The 17,270-nt window shown below is 29.5% G+C and overlaps 2 protein-coding genes across 2 annotated transcripts; both read left to right on the forward strand.

Moving 5' to 3' along the window:
- Positions 1–10,201: 10,201 nt before the first annotated feature.
- BDB00DRAFT_877267 (uncharacterized protein) lies at positions 10,202–10,485 on the forward strand (the record flags this gene model as incomplete). Its single annotated transcript, XM_053127593.1, has 2 exons — positions 10,202–10,394; positions 10,469–10,485. The coding sequence occupies 2 exons, from the start codon at positions 10,202–10,204 to the stop codon at positions 10,483–10,485; spliced, it is 210 nt and encodes a 69-aa protein (XP_052974847.1).
- Positions 10,486–15,524: 5,039 nt separating this feature from the next.
- BDB00DRAFT_791749 (uncharacterized protein) lies at positions 15,525–16,399 on the forward strand (the record flags this gene model as incomplete). The annotated part of the gene is made up of 2 exons (XM_053121056.1): positions 15,525–15,987; positions 16,029–16,399. The coding sequence occupies 2 exons, from the start codon at positions 15,525–15,527 to the stop codon at positions 16,397–16,399; spliced, it is 834 nt and encodes a 277-aa protein (XP_052974848.1).
- Positions 16,400–17,270: the final 871 nt, after the last annotated feature.

The following is a 17,270-nucleotide window of genomic DNA, read 5'->3' on the forward strand; positions in this document are numbered from 1 at the left end:
CAAGACCGGTAATGTTCGTGTTGGCATATGCAAAAAGAAAAAGGTAATCGTCGTTGCCATCGTATGTGTGCGAGTACAGCGAATTGCAGAGGAGGGTTATAGTTGTGGTGGTGTGTATGCATCATAGGAATATAATTATCATCGCGTTGATGTGTATACAAACAGCAAAGAAAGAGATGACCGTCATTACGATGATGATGTGCTTGAGCGTACAAGTATTAAAACAAAAGAACGGCGTCATAGTCGTCATCATGTAATATGGGCGTATATGGTAGTGAGAGGTAAATGCGCCAGGCTGTATATTTTGCAAGTCAATAGCGGATCAGCGCCATGTTGTATATGATTGTGTATGAGTAATGGAGAAGAAGATTGTTGCGTCGTTCTTGTTGTGAGTACGAATCGTTTGTGCAGGTAAAGGACGATGTTGTATTACACACGCAAGTCTGACGTTAAAATGGTGCAAGATGGTGCATCAAGTATATACAGAGAAAATGAGAAAGAAGCAGTAATTCTGGATGATAATATCTCCACTAAAGCTATACCTCAAGCACAACCAGTAACCTTTTCCTTCCCTCGTTCACTTACCCAGCGTTTTTTTAAGCAGTAACGGCGGTCTACTCCTTATCAATCTTGAGCACATGCTTTTTTTAAGAAAACAGTTACCTTCATTTCGTTTTTCAATAAATCCGTGGATTGTGCCGTTTTGTTTTCTTTGTTTTTATTCATCGTGAAGAGAGTAGGAGCCATTTACAAGTGTGCGTCGAAGCTGTTGATTTGCCGTGGCAAATGGTAATGAGAAAAAAAAAGGATCTTTAGTTATTGTTTTTTTCCTCTATGCTGCTGCTAACAAACCCCACACTTTCCACCTACCTCAGCCACCAGCCTCCAGTTTGTTTCAAACTCAACCCAGGTAAAATGAATGGAGGGGAAACGCTCAGGCCCAATTCCCATAGCAGCAAAATAGGCTTATGCGTACAGTAGTGAGTCTCTGATGCACCCTTGCCATTTCCTGTACATTAGCCTACAAGCTTCTTGTCACAAGTGAAACAGCCATACTACTATATTGTGACATTGGCTTTGCACTGCTTAACTTCTATTATGTCTTGACTTGAATTGAAAATCTTAAGTACTCAAATATTCTGCTCTGCTACACTTAATATATTATCTACTTCAACTTTTATTATGTCTTAGTTGACTAAAACAATGTCTAGGTTGACTGTTATTATGTTCAGGTTGTCTATTATTCATGTTTAGATTGATTATTATTCTTGTCTAGAACGATTTTCATTCATGTACAGATTGATTTTTATTTTGTCCACATTGATTTTACTCATGTCCAGATCGATTTATATTCATGTCCAGGTCAATTAATATTCATGTCCAGATCGTTTTATATTCATGTCCAGATCGATTTTCATTCATGTCTAGCTTGATTTTCATTCATGTCCAGCTTGATTTTCATTCATGTCCAGATCAATTATTATTCATGTCCAGATTAACTTTTATTCATGTCCACTCAGATTAACATTCATGTCCACTCTGCCTAAAATTAAATCCCTTCTGCCTAAATAAAAGTTCAAATGTCTGCTAGGAGGTGAAAAATCCTGTAATTGGTGGTATTGAAAGATCTAGATTAAAAAATAAAATTAAAAATGAAAATAAGAAATCTTTTTTCATACCAATTAATATTAGAAATACTGAAAGTATAAATAAAATCATTAAGAAATATGTTAAAAAAGGAACAATAATATACACTGACTGTTGGAAAGGTTATAACAATTTAAAAAATATAGGGTATAAACATAAACAGTAAATTATAAAAAATATTTTAAAGATCCAATTACCAAAGTTCATATAAATAGAATTGAAGGTACTTAGAGTGGATTAAAAAGAAGCATTAATATAAGAAATCGAACAAAAAATGGTATAGAATTACATTTAAAAGAATACCAATAGAGAAAAAGATATAAAGAATAGGATATATGGAAAAAGTTTCTAAAAATAAAAAATATTTAAAAATTGAATTTATATATATATATTAAAATTAAACTATTAGACTTTATTAAATTACATCTAAAAATACATTTCAAATGGAAAATTTTATTGATGAATCATTTAAACATAATATCAAAAGAAATTTAGTAATTAAAGAAATAAAAAAATATAATATAAGAGAATATAAAATTAAACAAAATAATGGATTTTTTGAGATATTTATAAATTTTAATGGGTCTTTAGATAATTATATAAAAGTATATTCTTTTAAAATATATAATAAAGTTCAAAACATTGATAGAAAAAGATTAAAAAGATTAAATTAGATTAAATTATAAATATCTGTCCTTGGTAAAGATATAAAACTTACTGGTAGGATGGATGGCAAAAATAGAAAAAAATTGTTGAATAATATCAATCACGTGATATGAAACCTATTTTCCATATAACCCATCTACAGGAAAGCTTTGGTAATCGTATCGTTTTGTAACACAAGTACACCGGACATGGCCAATAGCTCATTGAAGTTACCATCTATGGTAAAGGCGGCACTTTTGGAGTTATCGAGACACGATTGTTGATACGCATAGAACTTCTTCGAAATGTTGTTGCCGTCTAATTCCCAGTGATTGCCAGTCGCTAATCGTGGTATAGGTGGTGGCTGAATCAGATGCGTTTTGTTGACATAGCAGGTGAGTTTGGGTTTTGTATCGAATGTATCAATGCATGAAACACACGCATACTTCACAACGATTTGGTATCGCAGGATGTACAGTACCAAATTGCCTATAAATTTACAATAGTTTTTGATAAATCTCATAAATTGCTTGCTGCTATATTAAATTATATCATCCATTTTGATATTTTATCAATTTTATGACATCGTGTGACCAAAATCATATATTCAATGATTATAAAAATTGAAAATCCATAATATAAATAAAGAACGACCCAATAGATACAACAAACTATACACCACTGATTACAAATGAAGTAAACTCAATTATTGCAAATTATTGGCAATTCCTAGATAGGAATTGGCCTACTGTACATAATAAATATAAACATAGAACTGATTTGAGATATATTAAATTCATAGAAAAAATTAAGGATGAATTGTTACATAAATTAGGTTATGTTGCTGTATTTTATTTTCTAGTAGTTTTATATACAAACAAGGAATATCCTGGACCTTACTTTGAAATTGAAAAAGGATTATTTTTATTTTATCATTTAGTCTCTGGAGTATGTGGTGAAAAATTTGAAAAATACTTACCACATAGCACATTTCATACATTTTAAAAAAAGTTTTGGATAGATGAGGACAACTACAAACGAATCAACAAAATAGTAAATGATTCAATGAATAACATGTTTTCATCTATCAAATTACGTACAGTGAACCCCCGCTTTTTGCAACAGCGGGAATACCATCAAAAAAGTTGCAAAATCTGAGGAACTGCAAAATGTGAATATGTTACACAAGTGGGATCGATAAGCTGGCAATCACATCTTTCCTTATTTAGTTTAAAAGCTCTTAAATAATAGAATACAATAGTGTATCTCTTTTGTTACTGGTTCGAGTCTCACTGTCTCTGAAGCTTGAGATTAATATACAATATATAAGGCTGAAGCGGGAAATTGCAGGTCCCGATTTCCAAGTTGCAATCTGCAAAAACCGAGGAATCTGCAATTTTACTAAGTGTTGAGCGGGAATCTGCTCAAAAAAGTTGCAATAAGTGGGGATCTGCAATAAACGGGGGTGCAAAAAGCGGGGGTTCACTGTATTCTATCTACTAGAAAGCATAATCCTGACTTATTTAAACATGTAACACTTGTATTGGATGGCCATGATTCAAGAATTAACTATATAGATACTGAAATTGACTACTTTCAAAGAATGTATTCTTATAAATTTAAGAAGAATGGAATACGTACCCAATTTGTTAGTGATATGAATGATATGATTATTTATACTTCTAAAAGTGACTTTTGTTCTGATAGCTCAGATGGTAGCATGTTTTTAAACATGAAATTATTTAAATATATGCACGAGAATGACATAATGGCAGTTGATGGTGGATATACTTTATTTATCACGCAATTTACAGAGCTTGCTAATGAAAAAGGATATAACTTTAGCCATGATAATTTTGTATACCCTATATGTAAAAATGTAAATGAGCCCTTAATGATTACTGAAGATCATTTTAATAAGACATTTGGAAGTTTTAGGACAAAAGTTGAGAATCAATTTTCAGAAATTGGGAATAAATTCTGCCGATTCAATAATAATAAGTCAGTTGTTAAAATGGATAACATAAAATACTATAATCTGGAATTTCGTGTAGCTTGTTTATTAAAAAATATTACAAAATTTGTAGAAATGTTCAATATTCCTATATTACCACACCATAAACTATGGCACAGTAATGATTTTGATTTTCCAGTAGAGCATAAACTAATTGATATAGTGGTCAGCAATGATAAACAAAATAAAGATAAACTGGATAAAATGATCAGATTACAAAATGACCTGCTTAATATGGCTATATCAAATGAAAAATGATTGTTGATAATGAATCTGATAATAATTCAAATCAGAGTAATAGTGATAATGATGATGTTCCAAGATTTAATGAGCGTAGTAAAAAAAGAAAGCGAAATAAAGGGAAACAACGAGCAATGGCATCATATGAAATAGAAGAGATTATTAGGTATAAAACTGAAAATGGTACATATTTATTTGAAGTAAAATGGGTTAGATATAGTGCTGATGATAACAGTTGGTTATCAATTAATAAATTTAATCAAAAGGATTTATTGAAGGAATATATCAATAAGCATAATCTTGGTATATTATAAAATTACATACTCTGGGTAATATATCATTGATACCATATTATTTATAAATATTGATTGTATTTAAGGAATGATTGAATTGAAACATAAATAAAATGGGTTTCCTATAATAACTTTAATAGGTTTGGTTTTTTTCTTTTTCTTGTTTTCTTTTTTTTCAATTTTCTCATCTTCAGTGTTATTAGATTTATAAACAACAAGTTTTTTATTTTTAGGAATATGAAGCTTACTATATTGACAGCAAAGGTAATCCTTTTTACCATCAGGTAAATTTGTTCTGATTTTTCTACCACAAAACTGACCATCACGTTTTCCTTTTTTAAATATATGGGTACAAAAATCATTATTCATGCTCAAGTATAAAAAGTAGTATGTTGAAAACAATGACTTTATTTTATTTTGTAATTTCATTTTTAATTTTTCTACAATATTTTAATTAATGTAAGAATCCAATTCATTTTCTATAAATACATCTAATTCTTTATTAAGATTATTACGTAATTAGATATGGTTGATTGGGAGGAATTCATTTAATGCAACCATTTTGATTGAATCTTTGAAACAATTTCTTTTATCAAATACAAAAATTCAATTTGTTAAAAAAGTAATTGAGTTTGAAATTTATTTCTTGGCATAAATTAATAGTTTTCTGATAACATTTCTATTAAATGCTCTTGAAACCTATATTCATTACTATTTACAATATACAATTCATCATCATTTTTGAAAAATCCTTCAATATCTTGCTCAGCAATTTCAATATATTCTTTTTCATTAAATATCTTTTTAATTATATTTATAAATAAAATTAGATCCACTATTTTAAATAAATTCTTATAATGATTAAATTTAATTAGCTTGCATGCAATAAATATAGGATCATATATAATATTTCTAATTTTTAACTTGTAAATTTTAATATGCTTCTTTACAATATAATGCTTACTATCATAAATTTTATCACTTTTATGTACTAAATACTTTTTTTGATGAACATATTCTAATAATAAATATCTTGCTATAAATTCAGTAATATTTACAAAATATTCTTCAACTGGTATATAACATAATGTGAATTCATACCTGGCATTCCTTTCTTACCAATTATTTTTATATATACACAAAATTCAATTTTTTGTACAATTTGGATTTTTACAGCCAATAGATTTCTTACAGCCAATAGTATTATCTAATATCTAATTAGAGTTGGATGTCCCCTATCCACGTTTTTCATATTTTTCGATATTCGCGTCGCTGTAAACATGTTCTCTTCCGTGATCGCTCCTGTTACGTGCCTCAACTTCCTTTTGGTGTTGCTGGTAGATGTGTAACTGTGCCTTCATAAAACGTGTGTATGTCTTATCACAGAATGGGCATTCCTTCTTGGACAAACAAACGGTCAGATTGTTGTTGTCTGGAACATCGTCGTCTGTGCCCTCATTCACAGAATCGACTTCATCGTCATAGAGACTGTCGCCAGGCATTTGTTTGCTTTTGTTGCTCGGATCATATTGGCAGTGCTGTTGGTGCAACTTATGCAACCCACAGATTGTGGAGAGGACATCTTGAGTAGATTTTTTTTGCAAACTGGAAAGAGAAAGAGAAAACGGCACCAGTACATCACTCTTTCAAGCTATTCTTTCAAGCTATGAGCGGCGCATGTTTTTTTTTCTTTTTGTAAGCTGCGAAGGGGCATGCTTTTTACAGGATTTTTCATCTCCTAGCGGATGTCTGAACTTTTATTTAGGCACAAGGGATTTAAATTTAGGCAGAGTGGACATGAATGAAAGTTAATCTGGACATGAATAATAATTGATCTGGACATGAATGAAAATCGAGCTGGACATGAATGAAAATCGATCTAGACATGAATGAAAATCGAGCTGGACATGAATGAAAATCGAGTTGGACATGAATGAAAATCGAGCTGGACATGAATAAAGATCGATCTGGACATGAATATAAAACGATCTGGACATGAATATACATCGACCTGGACATGAATATAAATCGATCTGGATATGAGTAAAATCAATCTGGACAAAATAAAAAATCAATCTGTACATAAATGAAAATCATTCTGACAAGAATAATAATCAATCTAAACATGAATAATAGACAACCTGGACATAATAATAGTCAACCTAGACATAGTTTTAGCCAACTAAGACATAATAAAAGTTGAAGTACAGGATTTTGAATCCAATCCCAGACATGGGCTCAAAACTTTTCGCGAACGGGATTTTTTTTTCGCTCATGGGATTTATTCTTTTGGTTTATGGGATTTACTATTTCGTTCGCGGGCTTTCTTTTTCGCCAATGAGATTTTCCATTTGCCCAACGGCGTTTTGACTTGGCCAACAGCATTTTATTTCGCTAATGGCCCCTTTTTTCACTAATGGCATTTTCACTTGGTCAACAGCCCTCTTTTTCGCTAACGGCGTTACTAATTTGCTTGCAGCAGTTTATTTCGCCAACGGCATTGTCACTTGGACAACAGGCCCTCATTTGGCTCACAAGATTATTGTTTCGCTTACAGTTTTCTTTTATTTAGTTAAGGCATATTCAACATCTTCGTTTAAGCTTTTGATTCTAAATACAACATACGTTTTTACTTATATCCGTACTAAATACGTTTAATAAACATAGACAACAGAATGGGTTGAAATGACTATTTCTAGCTTTCTTTTCGAGCCAACTCTTCTAATGATCGCTCACTGGCTAACACTGTCAGTCTTAGAATCTTGCTCTTCCGTTTTTGTACTACTGTAGTTAAATGTAAATGGCAATAGCAGGCTTCATTTCTGTCAAACGCCAAAAGCTATAAACTCGAAACTGAAATTATACGCAGTAACAAAGCATCTTTGCTTGAATTAAGTAGAAGATGCAGAATGCAGTGACTAATAATTGAAATGCTGCTAGCCAAACGACAGTACCATAGGCGAAACATTAATCCTGTGAGCCACATGGGAGACTGGTTGTTATGTTAAAAATTATATAAAAAGTAGCAACTTAAAATAATTTTGTCAACTTAAAAATAAAATAAAAATTGAATTTTTATTTTTATAAAAAAAGACTCTTTCCAAAATATTAAACAATCTTTTTATAATGACTATTCTTAACAAAGATATACTTATATGCAAAACCTCTATGCAAATTTCTATTAAAAATATTATGAATCAAATTATGGATTATTATTTTGATAATGAATTTTTAGTAAATACCATAAATAATAAAAAAAAGGTATTTAAATATGCTATTAAAGAAAAAATGAATGAAGTTAATTCACTAAACTTTTGGTGTAATAATACTAGTGAAAATATATGCACACATATATATAAACGAGGTAGAAAAGAAGGACATATGTGCCATAAAAAAATACAAACAAATCTTAATGGAAAAAGTCCAGATTACTTATGTTGTACTCATTCTAAAAAACATATTCCAAAAAAACGATATATTAAGAATAAAATTATAGAAAAAAATAATTTAAGAAATCAAAAACAAAAAAAAATTGACCCCTTTAATAATAAGAAAATAAATATAAAAAAAGAATATAAAAATAAACAAAATATAAAAAAGAGAAAAATTAAAAAAATCTATATATGTAATGGAGGAAATATTAATTTAGGGAAAATAATTACTAGCCTCATAAATTAAATAAATCCATTATTTATGATAATAAACGGGTGCTATTATCTTTATAATTAATATTTCATTTATAAAATGCCTAGAGTATGCCATTATTTATTCTTGTCAGGAAGGCAATACAAATCCTTTGTAATATGCCTTCCTTATATTATAATAATTAATATATTTAGAAAAAAACAAAAAACAATTCTTTTTCTTTTTTTCCGTCTGGAAATATATTCAAAATTTTAATTTTGAAATATATTTAAGTAAGTAAAATGTATCATTTTACTTAGGCAAGGGGGTTCCATTACCCTTGCCCTATATGGGTGTTATACACCCGTTTGGTATATATCAAGAATTTATAATTCTTAGATATATATATTATAGTATTATAATAAATTTATAAATGAAATATATATATATAAAAGAAATTATATTTCTTTTATTATATATAACCAGACGGGTCTTTGACCCTAGAAGAAATGGTAATGGAACCCCATTTCTTCAATAAATAGTAAAATGATACATTTTACTTTTTATTTATATATATTTGAAAAATTTTAATTTTTCTAAATATATATGACCAGACGGAAAAAAGAAGAAAGAATTGTTTTAATTCTTTTAGGGTGATAAAATTATTATAATTTTATCATCTGTACTGAGTATTATATTTATCAACCAGACGCCATGAGGGCCTGTTGTCCAAGTGACAATGCCGTTGGCGAAATAAACTGCTGCAAGCAAATTAGTAATGCCGTTAGCGAAAAAGAGGGCTGTTGACCAAGTGAAAATGCCATTAGTGAAAAAAGGGGCCATTAGCGAAATAAAATGCTGTTGGCCAAGTCAAAACGCCGTTGGGCAAATGGAAAATCTCATTGGCGAAAAAGAAAGCCCGCGAACGAAATAGTAAATCCCATAAACCAAAAGAATAAATCCCATGAGCGAAAAAAAAATCCCGTTCGCGAAAAGTTTTGAGCCCATGTCTGGGATTGGATTCAAAATCCTGTACTTCAACTTTTATTATGTCTTAGTTGGCTAAAACTATGTCTAGGTTGACTGTTATTATGTCCAGGTTGTCTATTATTCATGTTTAGATTGATTATTATTCTTGTCAGAATGATTTTCATTTATGTACAGATTGATTTTTTATTTTGTCCAGATTGATTTTACTCATATCCAGATCGATTTATATTCATGTCCAGGTCGATGTATATTCATGTCCAGATCGTTTTATATTCATGTCCAGATCGATCTTTATTCATGTCCAGCTCGATTTTCATTCATGTCCAACTCGATTTTCATTCATGTCCAGCTCGATTTTCATTCATGTCTAGATCGATTTTCATTCATGTCCAGCTCGATTTTCATTCATGTCCAGATCAATTATTATTCATGTCCAGATTAACTTTCATTCATGTCCACTCTGCCTAAAATTAAATCCCTTGTGCCTAAATAAAAGTTCAGACATCCGCTAGGAGATGAAAAATCCTGTAAAAAGCATGCCCCTTCGCAGCTTACAAAAAGAAAAAAAAACATGCGCCGCTCATAGCTTGAAAGAATAGCTTGAAAGAGTGATGTACTGGTGCCGTTTTCTCTTTCTCTTTCCAGTTTGCAAAAAAAATCTACTCAAGATGTCCTCTCCACAATCTGTGGGTTGCATAAGTTGCACCAACAGCACTGCCAATATGATCCGAGCAACAAAAGCAAACAAATGCCTGGCGACAGTCTCTATGACGATGAAGTCGATTCTGTGAATGAGGGCACAGACGACGATGTTCCAGACAACAACAATCTGACCGTTTGTTTGTCCAAGAAGGAATGCCCATTCTGTGATAAGACATACACACGTTTTATGAAGGCACAGTTACACATCTACCAGCAACACCAAAAGGAAGTTGAGGCACGTAACAGGAGCGATCACGGAAGAGAACATGTTTACAGCGACGCGAATATCGAAAAATATGAAAAACGTGGATAGGGGACATCCAACTCTAATTAGATATTAGATAATACTATTGGCTGTAAGAAATCTATTGGCTGTAAAAATCCAAATTGTACAAAAAATTGAATTTTGTGTATATATAAAAATAATTGGTAAGAAAGGAATGCCAGGTATGAATTCACATTATGTTATATACCAGTTGAAGAATATTTTGTAAATATTACTGAATTTATAGCAAGATATTTATTATTAGAATATGTTCATCAAAAAAAGTATTTAGTACATAAAAGTGATAAAATTTATGATAGTAAGCATTATATTGTAAAGAAGCATATTAAAATTTACAAGTTAAAAATTAGAAATATTATATATGATCCTATATTTATTGCATGCAAGCTAATTAAATTTAATCATTATAAGAATTTATTTAAAATAGTGGATCTAATTTTATTTATAAATATAATTAAAAAGATATTTAATGAAAAAGAATATATTGAAATTGCTGAGCAAGATATTGAAGGATTTTTCAAAAATGATGATGAATTGTATATTGTAAATAGTAATGAATATAGGTTTCAAGAGCATTTAATAGAAATGTTATCAGAAAACTATTAATTTATGCCAAGAAATAAATTTCAAACTCAATTACTTTTTTAACAAATTGAATTTTTGTATTTGATAAAAGAAATTGTTTCAAAGATTCAATCAAAATGGTTGCATTAAATGAATTCCTCCCAATCAACCATATCTAATTACGTAATAATCTTAATAAAGAATTAGATGTATTTATAGAAAATGAATTGGATTCTTACATTAATTAAAATATTGTAGAAAAATTAAAAATGAAATTACAAAATAAAATAAAGTCATTGTTTTCAACATACTACTTTTTATACTTGAGCATGAATAATGATTTTTGTACCCATATATTTAAAAAAGGAAAACGTGATGGTCAGTTTTGTGGTAGAAAAATCAGAACAAATTTACCTGATGGTAAAAAGGATTACCTTTGCTGTCAATATAGTAAGCTTCATATTCCTAAAAATAAAAAACTTGTTGTTTATAAATCTAATAACACTGAAGATGAGAAAATTGAAAAAAAAGAAAACAAGAAAAAGAAAAAAACCAAACCTATTAAAGTTATTATAGGAAACCCATTTTATTTATGTTTCAATTCAATCATTCCTTAAATACAATCAATATTTATAAATAATATGGTATCAATGATATATTACCCAGAGTATGTAATTTTATAATATACCAAGATTATGCTTATTGATATATTCCTTCAATAAATCCTTTTGATTAAATTTATTAATTGATAACCAACTGTTATCATCAGCACTATATCTAACCCATTTTACTTCAAATAAATATGTACCATTTTCAGTTTTATACCTAATAATCTCTTCTATTTCATATGATGCCATTGCTCGTTGTTTCCCTTTATTTCGCTTTCTTTTTTTACTACGCTCATTAAATCTTGGAACATCATCATTATCACTATTACTCTGATTTGAATTATTATCAGATTCATTATCAACAATCATTTTTCATTTGATATAGCCATATTAAGCAGGTCATTTTGTAATCTGATCATTTTATCCAGTTTATCTTTATTTTGTTTATCATTGCTGACCACTATATCAATTAGTTTATGCTCTACTGGAAAATCAAAATCATTACTGTGCCATAGTTTATGGTGTGGTAATATAGGAATATTGAACATTTCTACAAATTTTGTAATATTTTTTAATAAACAAGCTACACGAAATTCCAGATTATAGTATTTTATGTTATCCATTTTAACAACTGACTTATTATTATTGAATCGGCAGAATTTATTCCCAATTTCTGAAAATTGATTCTCAACTTTTGTCCTAAAACTTCCAAATGTCTTATTAAAATGATCTTCAGTAATCATTAAGGGCTCATTTACATTTTTACATATAGGGTATACAAAATTATCATGGCTAAAGTTATATCCTTTTTCATTAGCAAGCTCTGTAAATTGCGTGATAAATAAAGTATATCCACCATCAACTGCCATTATGTCATTCTCGTGCATATATTTAAATAATTTCATGTTTAAAAACATGCTACCATCTGAGCTATCAGAACAAAAGTCACTTTTAGAAGTATAAATAATCATATCATTCATATCACTAACAAATTGGGTACGTATTCCATTCTTCTTAAATTTATAAGAATACATTCTTTGAAAGTAGTCAATTTCAGTATCTATATAGTTAATTCTTGAATCATGGCCATCCAATACAAGTGTTACATGTTTAAATAAGTCAGGATTATGCTTTCTAGTAGATAGAATACAGTGAACCCCCGCTTTTTGCACCCCCGTTTATTGCAGATCCCCACTTATTGCAACTTTTTTGAGCAGATTCCCGCTCAACACTTAGTAAAATTGCAGATTCCTCGGTTTTTGCAGATTGCAACTTGGAAATCGGGACCTGCAATTTCCCGCTTCAGCCTTATATATTGTATATTAATCTCAAGCTTCAGAGACAGTGAGACTCGAACCAGTAACAAAAGAGATACACTATTGTATTCTATTATTTAAGAGCTTTTAAACTAAATAAGGAAAGATGTGATTGCCAGCTTATCGATCCCACTTGTGTAACATATTCACATTTTGCAGTTCCTCAGATTTTGCAACTTTTTTGACGGTATTCCCGCTGTTGCAAAAAGCGGGGGTTCACTGTACGTAATTTGATAGATGAAAACATGTTATTCATTGAATCATTTACTATTTTGTTGATTCGTTTGTAGTTGTCCTCATCTATCCAAAACTTTTTTTAAAATGTATGAAATGTGCTATGTGGTAAGTATTTTTCAAATTTTTCACCACATACTCCAGAGACTAAATGATAAAATAAAAATAATCCTTTTTCAATTTCAAAGTAAGGTCCGGGATATTCCTTGTTTGTATATAAAACTACTAGAAAATAAAATACAGCAACATAACCTAATTTATGTAACAATTCATCCTTAATTTTTTCTATGAATTTAATATATCTCAAATCAGTTCTATGTTTATATTTATTATGTACAGTAGGCCAATTCCTATCTAGGAATTGCCAATAATTTGCAATAATTGAGTTTACTTCATTTGTAATCAGTGGTGTATAGTTTGTTGTATCTATTGGGTCGTTCTTTATTTATATTATGGATTTTCAATTTTTATAATCATTGAATATATGATTTTGGTCACACGATGTCATAAAATTGATAAAATATCAAAATGGATGATATAATTTAATATAGCAGCAAGCAATTTATGAGATTTATCAAAAACTATTGTAAATTTATAGGCAATTTGGTACTGTACATCCTGCGATACCAAATCGTTGTGAAGTATGCGTGTGTTTCATGCATTGATACATTCGATACAAAACCCAAACTCACCTGCTATGTCAACAAAACACATCTGATTCAGCCACCACCTATACCATGATTAGCGACTGGCAATCACTGGGAATTAGACGGCAACAACATTTCGAAGAAGTTCTATACGTATCGACAATCGTGTCTCGATAACTCCAAAAGTGCCGCCTTCACCATAGATGGTAACTTCAATGAGCTATTGGCCATGTCCGGTGTACTTGTGTTACAAAACGATACGATTACCAAAGCTTTCCTGTGGACGGGTTATATGGAAAATAGGTTTCATATCACGTGATTGATATTATTCAACAATTTTTTTCTATTTTTGCCATCCATCCTACCAGTAAGTTTTATATCTTTACCAAGGACAGATATTTATAATTTAATCTAATTTAATCTTTTTAATCTTTTTCTATCAATGTTTTGAACTTTATTATATATTTTAAAAGAATATACTTTTATATAATTATCTAAAGACCCATTAAAATTTATAAATATCTCAAAAAATCCATTATTTTGTTTAATTTTATATTCTCTTATATTATATTTTTTTATTTCTTTAATTACTAAATTTCTTTTGATATTATGTTTAAATGATTCATCAATAAAATTTTCCATTTGAAATGTATTTTTAGATGTAATTTAATAAAGTCTAATAGTTTAATTTTAATATATATATATAAATTCAATTTTTAAATATTTTTTATTTTTAGAAACTTTTTCCATATATCCTATTCTTTATATCTTTTTCTCTATTGGTATTCTTTTAAATGTAATTCTATACCATTTTTTGTTCGATTTCTTATATTAATGCTTCTTTTTAATCCACTCTAAGTACCTTCAATTCTATTTATATGAACTTTGGTAATTGGATCTTTAAAATATTTTTTATAATTTACTATTTATGTTTATACCCTATATTTTTTAAATTGTTATAACCTTTCCAACAGTCAGTGTATATTATTGTTCCTTTTTTAACATATTTCTTAATGATTTTATTTATACTTTCACTATTTCTAATATTAATTGGTATGAAAAAAGATTTCTTATTTTCATTTTTAATTTTATTTTTTAATCTAGATCTTTCAATGCCACCAATTACCCATGCTCCTTCAACTTTATGGCCTTTATGATATTTTCTTTTGGCAATCTTCGTTTCATCTATTTCTACTATTGAATTTCTACCTCCAATTTTATCAATCTTTATATTATTATCAATATTTTTTACAGCTGTTTTGATCAATACTTAAACTTTTAGAAATACTAGTTATTGGTGTTTTTTTTAAAAATTCATATAAAATATGTAATTGGTAATGAATTGGTAGTTTCATTTTTGAAAATATTGTATCTTTAAATGGTGAATATGTTTTTCTACATTTATAATAATTACAAACATATAATTTTCATTTATAATTGAATTTAATATTATTATTTTTACATTTGTCACATATATCTCTTTTTTTTATATATTTATTATCTAGTAAATAATTTATTCCATCAACTTCATTATCAAAAGCTTTCTTTAATATATGGTAGCTTTCTATAAACATTTCATATTTTAAAAATATTTTCTATAAAGTTTTCAATCATCTGTTTTCAACTATTTTTATTTTTAGATAGAAAATTCAATTTTTTCTTAAAATTTTTTTTTAAGTAATTGAGTTTGAAATTTATATGAGACCTATAATAGATGTACTCCCCTGTGGACATCTTTCCACCCGACCTTCTGCGTTCCATGCATACTTGTATCGTCAGTTCCTACAGTCGTCACACTTTCAACCCAGAAATTCTTTGCCAGGTCGCGGCCATCATTCAAGGATATACAGATGACCAAATTGACGAAGAAAAAGCAAAAATTGACCTACTTAACTGCGCTCATAACGCCGAATCAAACGAAAGGGCCACGATTAATGCTGTTGTTGTATTGATATCCAATTTGTACGATTGTGAGGTGAAAACACTCTCGGAAGCGCATCTGATAGCCAGTTATATTCATCCATTTGTGCATGGTCTCTTGTTATGTAAAATGCCAATGGCAATCGCTCATTGCTCAAATATTGTGCCTGATGAAAGACCTGGCAGCAACAACCATCTGGATTACAAAGTGGATATTTACGCGCCAGGCTACAAATACAACTATACAAACCTGTATGGTGAAATAAGCCGACCGTCAATGTGTCCCCAACACTGATAGTCAATGACTTCTATCACACGGCCATTTTCACCAAAGATGCCCTGGACATCTTCCATCTGCGGCAGTCACTTGCATTTCAGGCGATTGGAAAGACGATCACCTTCTTTGTCATGTCTCTCACACATCCTCAGCTGTACACCTTCACCGAATTGGCTCACGTCCAGATACCCACAAAGAAATCAGACCTCTTAAATCTCATGGGACATTTACACAATCTGGCTTTCATCTCCTCCATCCACAAGAATGATTGTGTACCATTGAGATCAAGTCTGGACGATTTTCACTGTGAGACCCTGTCTACCGCCTATGTGAAAGGTCGCCAAGTGAAACTGTCGCCCAAGAAACGATCCTTTGCGCTGACCATGGATTAGTGCATACTCCCTCTTTGGGGTTTATTCAATAATCTAATGTTTAAGAAAATTTCTTAAATTTTTTATAATTTATAATTTTTTAAAATGCTAAGAGATTAAAATCAAAAAATAAAATATTTTTGATTTTCTTGGCATTAATATATTTTTTTATGTTTCATAAATAATTATGATATCATAAATAATATAATAAGATAAGAAAAATAAAATCAATGATTTTTTTTCTATTCCTCCTCCTCCAACAACAACAACAACAACAACAACAACAACAATAAATTGTTCTTGTTCTTGTTTTTTCTTTTTATATATATTAAAAAACAAACAAATTCTATTTTTTAAGAAAAGAGATAAATATTTGTATTTATCCTTTTCTTTGAATATCTAAAAAAATAAAGTTTTTATTTTTGGATATTCTGAAAATACATCAAAATAATAATTTTGAGTATTTTCTACTAGTAGGAAAAAACAAGAACATGTTAATGTTGTTGTTTATATTGTTGTTGTAGTAGTGGTAGTGGTGGAGCAAGTAGTAGTGCAGAAAAATTATGTCATAATTGTTTATGACTTCATAATATATATATTAAAATAAATAAAAGAAAACATAAAAAATGTTTACAATCTAATGATTGAGAAAATTTTATAGTTTTCAAAAATATATATGATTATGAATTAACTCCCTTTCTCGCCCGTCTCTCCATTTGTGTATTGTAACGATCCATTCACCCACATAACATATCCTATTACTTCTATTATTAATCTTTCCCATACTATCAATATCCCATATTCCAGATCGCAGATTTCTCCATAGTCCTTACGTCACAGGCATGAAATAAAAATTCAATCAATATACACAGGAGAAAAGGTAATCCCTTCA

The sequence above is a fragment of the Zychaea mexicana genome, assembly GCF_025766255.1.
Source record: "Zychaea mexicana strain RSA 1403 chromosome Unknown BDB00scaffold_105, whole genome shotgun sequence".
Lineage (NCBI taxonomy): Eukaryota > Fungi > Mucoromycota > Mucoromycetes > Mucorales > Lichtheimiaceae > Zychaea > Zychaea mexicana.